The sequence below is a fragment of the Eschrichtius robustus genome, chromosome 18, assembly GCF_028021215.1.
Source record: "Eschrichtius robustus isolate mEscRob2 chromosome 18, mEscRob2.pri, whole genome shotgun sequence".
Classification (NCBI taxonomy): domain Eukaryota; kingdom Metazoa; phylum Chordata; class Mammalia; order Artiodactyla; family Eschrichtiidae; genus Eschrichtius; species Eschrichtius robustus.
In genome coordinates, this window is record NC_090841.1 from 52,388,911 (window position 1) to 52,401,682 (window position 12,772).

A 12,772-nucleotide genomic window follows, 5' to 3' on the forward strand; every position below is an offset into this window, starting at 1 on the left:
GGGCTGGAACACAGAACAGGGAAGTGCAACCACTTCAGAGAGCCACCAAATACAATTTCTGCTTGCCTGACTGGGCCTGCAGCTCCCTTCTCCTGGGACTTACTTAGAGGAAGCCAGGATCAAGGCTCCACTGCTCATCCCACTCCCTCTCCACTGGTACTCCCAATCAAAGAACCTCAAAATTAAACTGACGTGGATGGGGTTAGGCGAACTGGGGTGGCGGTGGGGGGAATGAAGGGGAGAAATCACTGTGCTTCGTTCAGCCTGATGTGAAAGGATGGTTGGTGTTTTCCTGCAGTGTATCTTGTCTTACTGTTTCTTTAATAAATGGGATGAGGGGGGGAAAAAAAACCACACAAACATAGCTGAAATAGATGGAATATAAGGTTATGAGCCAGAAAGTAGTGGGAAATGAGTTTGGAGATAAATATACAAAAGAGATAATTAATGTCTTTTGATACCATTACACTTCATTGTAGAGGCGATGAGAAGTCCATGAAATGTTTTCAGTTAGTCAACAAGCACATATTAAGTACTGACCAATTTCAGGCACCATGCAAGGTTCTAGGAACACTTGGATAAACAAGACCCCATCTCTGATTCAAGAAGCTCACAGTCTAATGGTTGAGGGAAAGTTTACATAAAACTCAAGAAGAAATTATGACGGTGTGCTATGACAAAATTAAGCACACTGGCGGGGCAGCTGGCAAAACCTGAGGGTGGGAAAGTACGGAGTTACTTTCAGAAAGTCATTGGTGATACGTTTCAAGAACCTAAAAATTATTATTATCCTTTGGCCCAGTAATTATACATACAGAAATCTGTTCTAAGGAAAACTGAAATATTTTTTAAAAGTTTTCAGCTCAAAGGCGTTATTATAACCTTATTAATGGTAATGAAAAATTAAAACAATCCAAAAAGAAGAACAGTTAATAAAAAACTATGGTATATTTTCTCACTGGAATAATAATCAGCCATTAAAACAAGATTTATAAAGAAAAAGTACTTCTGTGCTATTTAAATTAGCAAGGACATAACATCGTTCACCAACGTTTTGCAAAAATTAAAAATAATAATAATACCTAATGCAGGTGGTGCTACAGGAACACAACACTCTCATATGTTAGTCTTAGGAAGATAAATTCCTATGACATTTTTTAAAAAATTTGAAATATCTGTTAAAATTTAAAACATACACACACTCTGGCCCAAATATGCTATTTCTGGAAAGCTCTATTATATAAACAAAAATTCCACTACATATGGCTACAAGTTTAAGAATATATTATTATAGCAAAATCCACAAAACCCTGAAAATAACCTTAATGACCATCAACAAAATAATGGCTGAAAAAACTGTGGTACAGACATACTATGAAATGTTATGCAGCTATTAAATAGAATGTGATAGATCCATATTCACTAGTATGTGTTCATGTTGTACTGTAAAATGGGAAAAAGGTGTTGCAAACAACTGTATATTTAATACAATATCCCTTCTGTAAATAAACATTTGCCTACACGCTCACATATGTATAGATATCTGCACATGATTATATTTTAATGGAGTAACATACAGAAATATACCTATTAGACTAAACCTCATTTGCTTGGTAAAAGAGAATGGGAAGGCAAGGAAAAAACTGCTAGAAAATTTTTTAAAATGTACATACTATCACATTAAGCAAATATATAAAATATAAGATTCAGTCGTGAGGGACTTCCTGGTGGCGCAGTGGTTAAGAATCCGCCTGCCAATGCAGGGGACATGGGTTTGAGCCCTGGTCCAGGAAGATCCCACATGCCACGGAGCAACTAAGCCCATGCACCACAACTACTGAGCCGGCGCTCTAGAGCTCACGAGCCACAACTACCGAAGCCGGCGCACCTAGAGGCCGTGCTCCGAACAAGAGAATCCACCACAATGAGAAGCCTACACACTGCAACAAAGGTAGCTCCCGCTCGCCGCAACTAGCGAAAGCCTGCGTGCAGCAACGAAGACCCAACACAGCCAAAAAAAATAAATAAATAAATAAATAAATTTATATATAAAAAAAGATTCAGTCAGTGATGTAACTGGAAATGTATAAAACTCAATTAGAAGATACTGATGAAATAAATAAAAGTAATAATTTAATTAAAGGATAGGTTTGTGGAAAACCTTTAACCTAAATTCCTGTATTACTTTAATATGGTATGGCAATAAGGCACAAAAAATTTATGATATAATTATTAAGGGGAAAAAACAGTACACCTATATATATCACAGTATGAAATGATGTAAAATGTCTAAACAAAAAAGTATGCATAGAAAACCTTTAAGAAAGTATACCAAAGTTCTATAGTGGTTATCTTCGGATGAGAATTACATTGATATTTTTTTCTTACTTATGTTTTCCATGTGCTTCATATAATATTTTAATTTAAAAGGAGACTAATGTAGTATTGGAAGATCAGCTAATACTGGATTTGACATGTCAAATCAAGAAAACTTAATGGTTTTCGAGGCTTAAAAATCAATAGCAATAACTTCTCAATCACTTTGAAACTGGAGAGACTATAATAAACTTGTTTTTACATTCTCATTTGTGACTATGGGAAACTGATTTTTTTTTCTATCAAAATAGAATCATTTTTATTCTACAGATGATGTAGGGGGTTTTATTAATAATAATCAAAATTTTGTGATGAGCATCCCAATGTTGCGAGAAAAGCAATCAAGTAGAGGAGAGGCCAGAGCTGGAAAAGAATCAAATCCAAAGAGAACAGCAGTTTACTAAATAGCCCACCACCACCACTAGCATCCTCATCATCACCATCGCCATCATCACCACTTACCCAGGGCTTAGTATATGTCAGGCATTTTCATGCAAGTCACTTAATCCTCACCCCTACTTAACGTAGGTACAGTTGTAATCTTCATTTTAAAGGTAGGGAAACTGAGGTTCAGAGTGGTTATACTCCAAGTAAAACTTAAGAAGCCAGGATATGAACCAAAGTCTAACTTCAGAACCCATATTTTCAACCACCATGCTATACAGCTATGCTAACTATATAACTTATTATCCAAATGAGACTCTCTACCGAGAGCAAAAGGGGGCACTGTAAGAAATACGTCCGAACAGTAGGCATAAAATGGGACTGTCCCAGGCAAACCAGGACGTAACTCACCCCATCGACAGCTCACAATGACGGAATTTTGATTTGACATTTAGGGGAAAAAGAAAAGGAAAAATAGGCAACATTATTTGGGCTTAGTTTTCCTTAAAACAGAGCGCTGAGAAGGAATATAAAGATAAGAACATTGATACAATCACCCAGGAGTCCTGATGACTTAAAGAGTTCTACTTAAAAATCCCACTGAACAAGCACTCCACTTGTAAAGTTAATACAAGTCTCAGAGAACTTATGTATCAATCAACTCTGTCTAATCTAAAAACAGACTAAAAATGATCACAAACACCACTGAAATAAAATCTGTAAATGAATACTATTGGTACCTAAGAATATATATGTAAGAAAAGTATTATCTGGAAGACTAATAGCATAAAAAAATTAAAGTTCCAACTTTATCAAAAAGTAGTAACCACACTACTTTTGGGGGTTTCAACAGCAACAGAAGAATCTGTGTCATAAACAGCAGCTGAACTACATCAATAGGCCTGAGGTTGATGAGCAAGGCTTTAATACAAGAGCTAGGTCCTAAAATTTTGATCAACTTTAAAACAAATAACACAAACTTGGTAAACAGGATGAGATAGATAAATCAAGTAAAATAATTTAACTTAATCTAATACTGAAAGGCTGAAATTTCAACACAGGTAAAGCCAATTACTAATAAGCATAATTACCAACAGACTGCTAACTGTTAGTTATCTAAAAAATACCAAGCAGAAGCCAAGGGGGGCGGGGGGGGGGTGGTGGTGGAGAAAAGATAAGTATGTATGTGTGGCAGTTGGAACACTAAAAATTTATTTGACATTCCTGTTCCTCATGAGGACAAAACGAGACTAACAATCTTCGCTAGCATGGTGTCAAACAAGAGCCCTAGAACACCGTGCATGTGACTCAAATCTGTATCGAGGACCCTCAGGCAGAAATGCTGAAGCATGAGGCCCAGGTGACTCTGATGTAGAAGGCCCATGTAACAAACTTTGAACATCACTGCCCTAGAGCAGCGGTTCTCACACTTCAGCACCCTCAGAATCGCCGGGAAAGCTTGTTAAAGCACAGATACAATAATCTAATTTCCATAAATATTTAAATAATGGAGGTTTTATTTAACTTTTAAAGGGTTAGAGTTTATGTTTTAAAGGTCTATGATACATTTTAAAATAAAAGGCGAAAGAATATTCTGCTATCACAAAGTTTTGTTGAATAACCAGGGCATCATCAATGTTCTTTTACTTCTGATATACAGAAATATATACTATACCTAGAGAAGAATAGCTTTTTATAGAGGGAGAGAAAAAAATAAGATATATAGCGTTAGGCAAGTAATTAAATGTCATCACAAGGATTTGCTATACTTTGGTTGAAACATAGGAAATTGCTGGTTTTTGTAGGTCATTTCATATGATTCAACCTAATATTTAAAAAAAAAAAACAAAACCAGGTAGTAAAAGTATCACTAGTAATTAACCTTAAGCAAATCATACTATTAATACAAAAGGAATTATCACTTAATTACCATGTGTCATAAAGACCCAGAACTTAAATTTTACCCTATTCTCTACAAAACATTTAATATGCAATTTTCTCATACATTTATATAATATAAATAAGAGTAGATACATTAATCTCATTAAAATATCATTTAAAGGCAATGATTTTATGTAAACAAAGCCAAACTAACAGCAAATATTCACTGTATTAATTCCTCAACATTGCTTATTAGACACTATAAAGAACAATCTTCAAGTTCTAAGCAGATGTTTTATGACCTAAGTTTAATAAAAACAGAATCACCATGTGTGCTATATATTTTATATTCAATACTTACTCCATTTTATATTAAAAAAAGGAATGCCTAAAAAAGTCTGTAATGATGGTTAAATGAGTAATAGGTTTTATCTCCTATATCAAATACCATGTCATTTTAATAAGTATTAAAATATAGAATATCACTAAATATTTCGAATCAAAATTTTGCCTAGCAGAGGAATAAAATTACAGACCTTTGTAACAATCTGTCTTAATCCTACAAAGAAAAGATTCCATTGGGCAAGAATAACTTTAGTAATACTTATATTTATCTCTGCTTCTTGGATATATACTAAAATACTATAATCACTGTTAAATGTAGTTTTTAGGCTGAGAAATGGTCATAAACAATGAGGAAAAGATAGATAATAAATCTATCTTTGCAATTAAAACCTGCAGACCCTCCAACTTACCCTTCTTGTACATAACCAGAATAAGCTTTTTCCGGAAAGATACACAAAAGCATAAGTACGCACTAAATTGGAAGGAAGAGCGGTGAGACTATGCCCAAATGATAATAATTATAAATGAGTAAGAAATCAGAACTTAAAATACTAAACTAATTTGGTGTTCATAGTTAAGTAGATGAGTCAAAATATGGGTGAAGGACAGTTCTTCGAATTTGTATTTTTTTAAAGATTGCCATTGCTAATAGTTTTTGATGCTTGGCATATGGCACAATTTTTAATATGGTTGACTTATGCCATAAACACACTAACGAATTAAATGTATGTTATTATTAGCACAATTGTAATACCCTGAATATTTTCATAATACTTTCATGAGTTACTAGAATGTTACTAATTTTAATTTCTTACCAAATCAGCCTATTCTGTAAACTTTTAACTGGTCACAGTATAGGGTAAGAAAATGTATTTTCATATACATTTTCTCTGCAGCTACATCTTACCTCTTCCTTCATCTAATCTGTGTCTCCTGATTACACGTTGCCGTTTTTCTTCTTGTCGTAACTGGAGGTGTTCTTCAATGTTAACCCCGGGTACTGGGACAGCTATATGATTGACAGTCAATCAGTCAATTAGTTTTATAATAGATACGATAGAACTATATGAAATTCAAGAAAGTAAAAGCTAGCAAAAACACTGTCTAAAACGCAAATGATTTTTACTGCAAGGATCTTAGCAAAAAAGAGAAAAAGAATCTCATCCCTTAATCAATGACACACTGTCAGTTACCAAACACGGAGTACTGCATAATCAACTATTATCTTAATTTTTTAACACATATCTAAAAGGAATTATTTAGACTATCAGAAATACTACCTAACAGAAGGTCTAAAGGTATCATCTCCTTCACTGCATCAAGAATCCCTCTTTGTCTTGCCTCTTGACCATCCAATTCTCTTGCACAAGCCTTGCAACATCCACATACAGCACAGCCAGATTCTCCAGAACCACAACCACAGATCCTAAAAATAAACAAATAAATTATTAACTGAAATCCTTCTCTTTCCTTAAAACTCCATAACATCTTTTCTGCACTTTTAAGATTAACTTAAATGAATCAGCAATGAAATCACCCCTTCAGATCAGGATTTGTCAATTTTAAAGAAAAGGTATGAAGAGATGAATAATTAAAAGGTATGAATAGATATTACACACTCCTAATAGGCATAATTGGTATATTTCTACAGAAAATACAAATGGATTCTGCTATCTTCAAAGCCATTATTAATAATGTCTTTAAAAAGGTTTCACAATTAGTGAGGCACCAGCAGCTTTAGTATTAAAAGGTCAGCAAACAAACAATACGGCTATCTCCCAGGTAAGGGAGATGTGGGCAGCCTTCAATGAGTGAGCTCAGCTTGCCAGCTTCATGAATTCTGTCTCCTTACCCCTCCCTCTCCTTTACATGCCATCGTCTCCCATTCTCTTTCACTGCATCCAATTACCTGTTATTTTTCCTCTTCTTTGTCCTTTTCCTAGCATTTGTGAACTAAGCATATGGCCTTTGATTATAACATAAAAGAAAACAAGAACACTCCCAGGAGTTGGCTAGAGGGTCGGTGAACACTAATTTCTTAGTCACATATTCTGCAGGAGTCCCAGCTTTAAAGTTATTTGTTGGATCAGTCCTGAAAAACTTGTGACAGCCTCACTGAGCCTCTCCCTGGTTATCCAGATTTGTGGAGACACAAGACAAAGGATCTACCTGGCAACAATTTTGAAACACATAGCCAGGTGCCCTGTGAAACTCCTGGCTTTCAACAGCAAGTATTAGTGGCAATTTGGAAGATCACTTACTACAACAGTAACAAACTGATAAAATAATATGCCCTACTGAATTGGCCATGGGCACTATTTTAAAAATAATGTTTAATTCTAAATTTATTCTAAGATATGTAGTCACAATTTTATAATATTTAAGTCATCTGTAATAGTGCTTAGTGTCCTCCATATTTATTCCTAAGTTGACTTTATTCGTGTGTTTATTTCTGCTTCACTAATAAAGAAATTACTGTACTTGGTTAGGTACTATCCATTTAAATCTGTAAATAATTATTGGAAACTGATAGTATATCTCTGGGGAAAAAAGAAAAGAAGAATTAATTTCAGAAAGGACCAAAGACTTTAGAAATTCACTTATGATATTTATCAATGGCTTAAGTTCAGAGATTGGGAACACTTAATTTTAAATGGAAATAGCTTGGGAGAGATCCAAAAAGATAAATTTCAACTCCAATGTTGTTTTTTAAAAAATCACAGAATCTTTCTTTAATCCAAATTAAACTTTAAAATAAACAAGTTAGGGGCTTAAATACACTAAACAGAGCCAAATATATAGCTTTCTAGAAGAAATACTATCCTTTGATAAAGAGAGCCAAAATATTTTTTAACAGGCTAAAAATGCAAAGAAAATTTATTGTTAAAAAATCATAATATTCCAACAGCCTGAAAGAAAAGGCCTATTACATATGATCTATTTAACTATGTTAGGCCAAGTATAAACCCAGAAATATACTCATAGGAAATCCAGACATTATTTGGGAAGAAGCACCTGCATACTAACAAGGTGTCAAACAGGGGAGCCCGAGATGAGGAGGTGGGTGTTCTCGCTCAGGGTTTTTTTTGACAAGATTCCCCCTACTTCCCAAAGCTGGCTAATTATCATAAATAATCTATCTGATCTTACAAAGATCAGATCTATCATAATACAAAGATGCATGATAATTAATTTGATCTCCCAAAGGATACCCCATTATATTATATTAGCTATAAACGGCAACACAAAAACAGGACTTGAAATTCTCTCCAAGATTCTAGGGGAAAACCTGCATTCTGATTCTGCCAAACTCACATATTAACTTTAAAGTGATAATAACACAGAACCCTGGGGGGGAAAAAGTAGTCCAACAAGAATGAAAAGGATAATTATAACAGGAATAATGCAACTTTAGAAGTGACAGCTCCTCAAACTCCTAAAGTTGCGAATAATTTATCAATTCAAAGGAAAATTATATACCCCTAATTGAGTATTCTATGTGATGTTTGATAATTCCACACCGAAAAAATTCATGTTCAACACAAATGAATAGACCTCTGGCATTAAAGCAGTCTTACGAAAAGACTACAAATGAAGGCACAGACCCAAGCATTAAGGAAATTTATGACCTGTTTTAAAATAATGGCTTAAGTCAGACAGAGAAAGACAAATATCATATGATAACGCTTATATGTAGAATCTAAAAAAAGGCTACAAATGAACTTATCTACAAAATATCACTAGAAATAGAGTTAAGATGTAGAAAATAAACTTATGCTTACTGGGGGGTAACAAGGGGAGGAGGGATAAATTGGAAGATTGGGATTGACACATACACACTACTGTATATAAAATAGATAACTAATAAGGACCTACTGTATAGCACAGGGAACTCTACTCAATACTCTGTAATGGCCTATATGGGAAAAGAATCTAAAAAAGAGTGGATATATGTATATGTGTAACTGATTCACTTTGCTATACACCTGAAACTAACACAACATTGTAAATCAACTATATCCCGATAAAATTCAAAACAAAAACAGAATCTGAATAAGTGGAAAGACACATCCTGTTACTGAGTGGGAATATTTAATACCATAAAAATCAATTCTTCTAAAACTAATAGATAAATTAAATGCAATTTCAATTAAAATTATATTTTAATTAAATACTAAGAATAGTCCCCCAAATGATTAAAAAAGACAGACACTGAGAGTAGCTAACCTTACTAAATGTTAAAATACCATACAAAACATAAACCACATAATATTAGCATAAGACTAGATCAGTAAGTCAGGAAAATAATGGAAGGCCCAGAAAATAGATTCTGATATATAAGGGAATATAATAAATGATAAATCTGGTAGCCATTTCACACGTAATGACTGTACAACTGGCTACACATCTGTAAGAAAATAAAGTTAGATGTCTACCCCACATCAGAACAATAATCATCCATTGGCTTTAAAATTTATTAATGTAAAAAGAAATAAAACAGGCTTTTTGAAGAATATTTAAGATATCATATAATCAGCTAGAAACTGAGACACCTTTCTAATCTAGATAGAAAACTCAAAAATTTCAAAGAAATACATATTTGCTTATAAAAAATGTTAATAATTGCTTTTGCGTAACAGAATATAACCTAATTTAGTTATATGATAAGTAAATTGGGAAACACTATTTGTAGAGAAGACAGAAAACAGTTAATATGAAGAATATTCAGGGAACATCTTTCAATTTTTAAGGATAAAAACAATACAGGCAAAGGTTTTTAAGAGAAAACTCACAGAAGAGTATATTTAAACATCCAGGAAAAATGTGAATAATGGAAATATATATGAAAATAATGATGAGATATCACTTCACATTCACTGAGTTGACAGAAATTAAAGAATTATATGATCTGCTACTGGCAGTATTTCAAAAGTAACTGCCTTTTTTCTGCTGTTAGTGAAAACAGAAACCCTTCATTTGTTAAAAACATTAACCACCATAAGCAAAACAAATAAACAAAAACCAATACTTTTTAAACAAGCAGTAACAGTCCAGGAAATACACTCCATAGAAATAGATTCACCAATACATAAAAACACAATATATGTACAAGTACATTTTTTTGTGAAATAAAAATTTAAGTAATAAAATGAACTGAGGAGCTTGAGAAAAAAAAATAAAATAAGAGAGACCTTCAAGACGGCAGAGGAGTAAGACATGGAGATCACCTTCCTCCCCACAAATACATCAGAAATACACCTACATGTGGAACAACTCCTACAGAACACCTACTGAACGCTGGCAGAAGACCTCAGACCTCCCAAAAGGCAAGAAACTCCCCCCGTACCTGGGTAGGGCAAAAGAAAAAAGAAAAAACAGAGACAAAAGAATAGGGATGGGACCTGCACCAGTGGGAGGGAGCTGTGAAAGAGGAAAGGTTTCCACACACGAGGAAGCCCCTTCACTGGCAGAGATGGGGATGGGCAGGGGGGAAGCTTCGGAGCCACGGAGGAGAGCGCAGCAACAGGGGTGCGGAGGGCAAAGCGGAGAGATTCCCGCACGGAGGATCGGTGCCAACCAGCACTCACCAGCCGGAGAGGCTTGTCTGCTCACCCGCCAGGGCGGGCGGGGGCTGGGAGCTGAGGCTCAGGCTTCGGAGGTCGGATCCCAGGGAGACGACTGGGGTTGGCTGCGTGAACACAGCCTGAAGGGGGCTAGTGAGCCACAGCTAGCCGGGAGGGAGTCCGGGAAAAGGTCTGGACCTGCCGAAGAGGCAAGAGACCATTGTTTCCTGGTGCGCGAGTAGAGGGGATTCAGAGGACCGCTTAAACAAGAGATGGGCGCGAGCCGCGGCTATCAGCACGGACTCCAGAGACAGGCATAAAACGCTAAGGCTGCTACTGCAGCCACCAAGAAACCTGTGTGCAAGCCCAGGTCACTCTCCACACCTCCCCTCCCGGGAGCCTGTGCAGCTCGCCACTGCCAGGGCCCCGTGATCCAGGGACAACTTCCCCGGGAGAATACACGGCGCGCCTCAGGCTGGTGCAACGTCATGCTGGCCTCTGCCGCCGCAGGCTCGCCCCGCATTCCGTATCCCTCCCTCCCCAGGGCCTGAGTGAGCCAGAGCCCCCGAATCAGCTGTTCCTTTAACCCCGTCCTGTCTGAGCAAAGAACAGACGCCCTCAGGCGACCTACATGCAGAGGTGGGGCCAAATCCAAAGCTGAACCCCGGGAGCTGTGCGAACAAGGAAGAGAAAGGGAAATTTCTCCCAGCAGCCTCAGAAACAGCAGATGAAATCTCCACAATCAACCTGACGTACTCTGCATCTGTGGAATACCTGAATAGACAACGAATCATCCCAAAACTGAGGCAGTGGAATTTGGGAGAAACGATATATATATATATTTTTCCTTTTTCTCTTTTTGTGAGTGTGTATCCTTATGCTTCTTTGTGTGACTTTGTCTGTATAGCTTTGCTTTTACCATTTGTCCTAGGGTTCTGTCTATCCGTTTTTTTTTTTTTGTTTTTAGTATAGTTTTTAGCATTTGTTATCATTGGTGGATTTGTTTTTTGGTTTGGCTGCTCTCTTCTTTCTTTCTTTTTCTTTTTGCTTTTTTTTTATTACTTTTTAATTTTTTTATTTTTAATAATTATTTTATTATTTTTTATTATAACAACTTTATTTTATTTTATTATTATTATTTTTTCTTTCTTTCTTTCTCTTTTTCTCCCTTTCCTTCTGAGCCATATGGCTAACAGGGCCTTGGTGCTCTGCCCGGGTGTCAGGCCTGTGCATCTCAGGTGGGAGAGCCGAGTTCAGGACACTGGTCCACCAGAGATCTCCCGGCTCCACATAATATCATTCAGCCAAAGCTCTCCCAGAGATCTCCATCTCAACGCTAAACCCAACTCCACTCAACAAGCAGCAAGCTACAGTGCTGGACACCCTATGCCAAACAACTAGCAAGACTGGAACACAAACCCACCTATTAGCAGAGAGGCTGCCTAAAATCATAATAAGGTCACAGACATCCCAAAACACATGACCAGACGTGGCCCTGCCAACCAGAAAGACAAGATCCAGCCTCATATGCCAGAACACAGGCACTAGTCCCTTCCACCAGGAAGCCTACAAAACCCACTAAACCAACCTCAGCCACCGGGGGCAGACACCAAAAACAAAGGGGAACTACGAACTTGCAGCCTGAGAAAAGGAGACCCCAAACACAGTAAGTTAAGCAAAATGAGAAGACAGAGAAACACAAAGCAGATGAAGGAGCAAGGTAAAAACCCACCAGACCAAACAAATGAAGAGGAAATAGGCAGTCTTCCTGAAAAAGAATTCAGAGTAATGATAGTAAAGACGATCCAAAATCTTGGAAATAGAATGGAGAAAACAGAAGAAACGTTTAACAAGGCCCTAGAAGAACTAAAAAGCAAACAAACAATGATGAGTAACACATTAAATGAAACTAAAAATTCTCTAGAAGGAATCAATAGCAGAATAACTGAGGCACAAGAATGGATAAGTGACCTGGAAGATAAAATAGTGGAAGTAACTATTGCAGAGTAGAATAAAGAAAAAAGATTGAAAAGAATTGAGGACAGTCTTAGAGACTTCTGGGACAACATTACGTGCACCAACATTTGAATTATGGGGGTCTCAGAATAAGAAGAGAAAAAGAAAGGGACTGAAAAAATATTTGAAGAGATTATAGTTGAAAACTTCCCTAATACGGAAAAGGAAATAGTTACTCAAGTCCAGGAAGCATAGAGAGTCCCATA

The 12,772-nt window shown here is 36.3% G+C and overlaps 1 protein-coding gene across 11 annotated transcripts in view; it reads right to left on the minus strand.

Moving 5' to 3' along the window:
* MYCBP2 (MYC binding protein 2) overlaps positions 1-12,772 on the minus strand; it is a 277,195-nt gene that overhangs the window by 188,249 nt on the left and 76,174 nt on the right. For all 11 annotated transcript variants that reach the window (XM_068527032.1, XM_068527035.1, XM_068527036.1 and 8 more), the window contains exons 16-17: positions 6,267-6,412; positions 5,894-5,995 (exon numbers count right to left, since the gene is read on the minus strand). In XM_068527032.1, the coding sequence (XP_068383133.1) occupies positions 5,894-5,995; positions 6,267-6,412 (248 nt within the window). The remainder of the gene's footprint in view (positions 1-5,893; positions 5,996-6,266; positions 6,413-12,772) is intronic.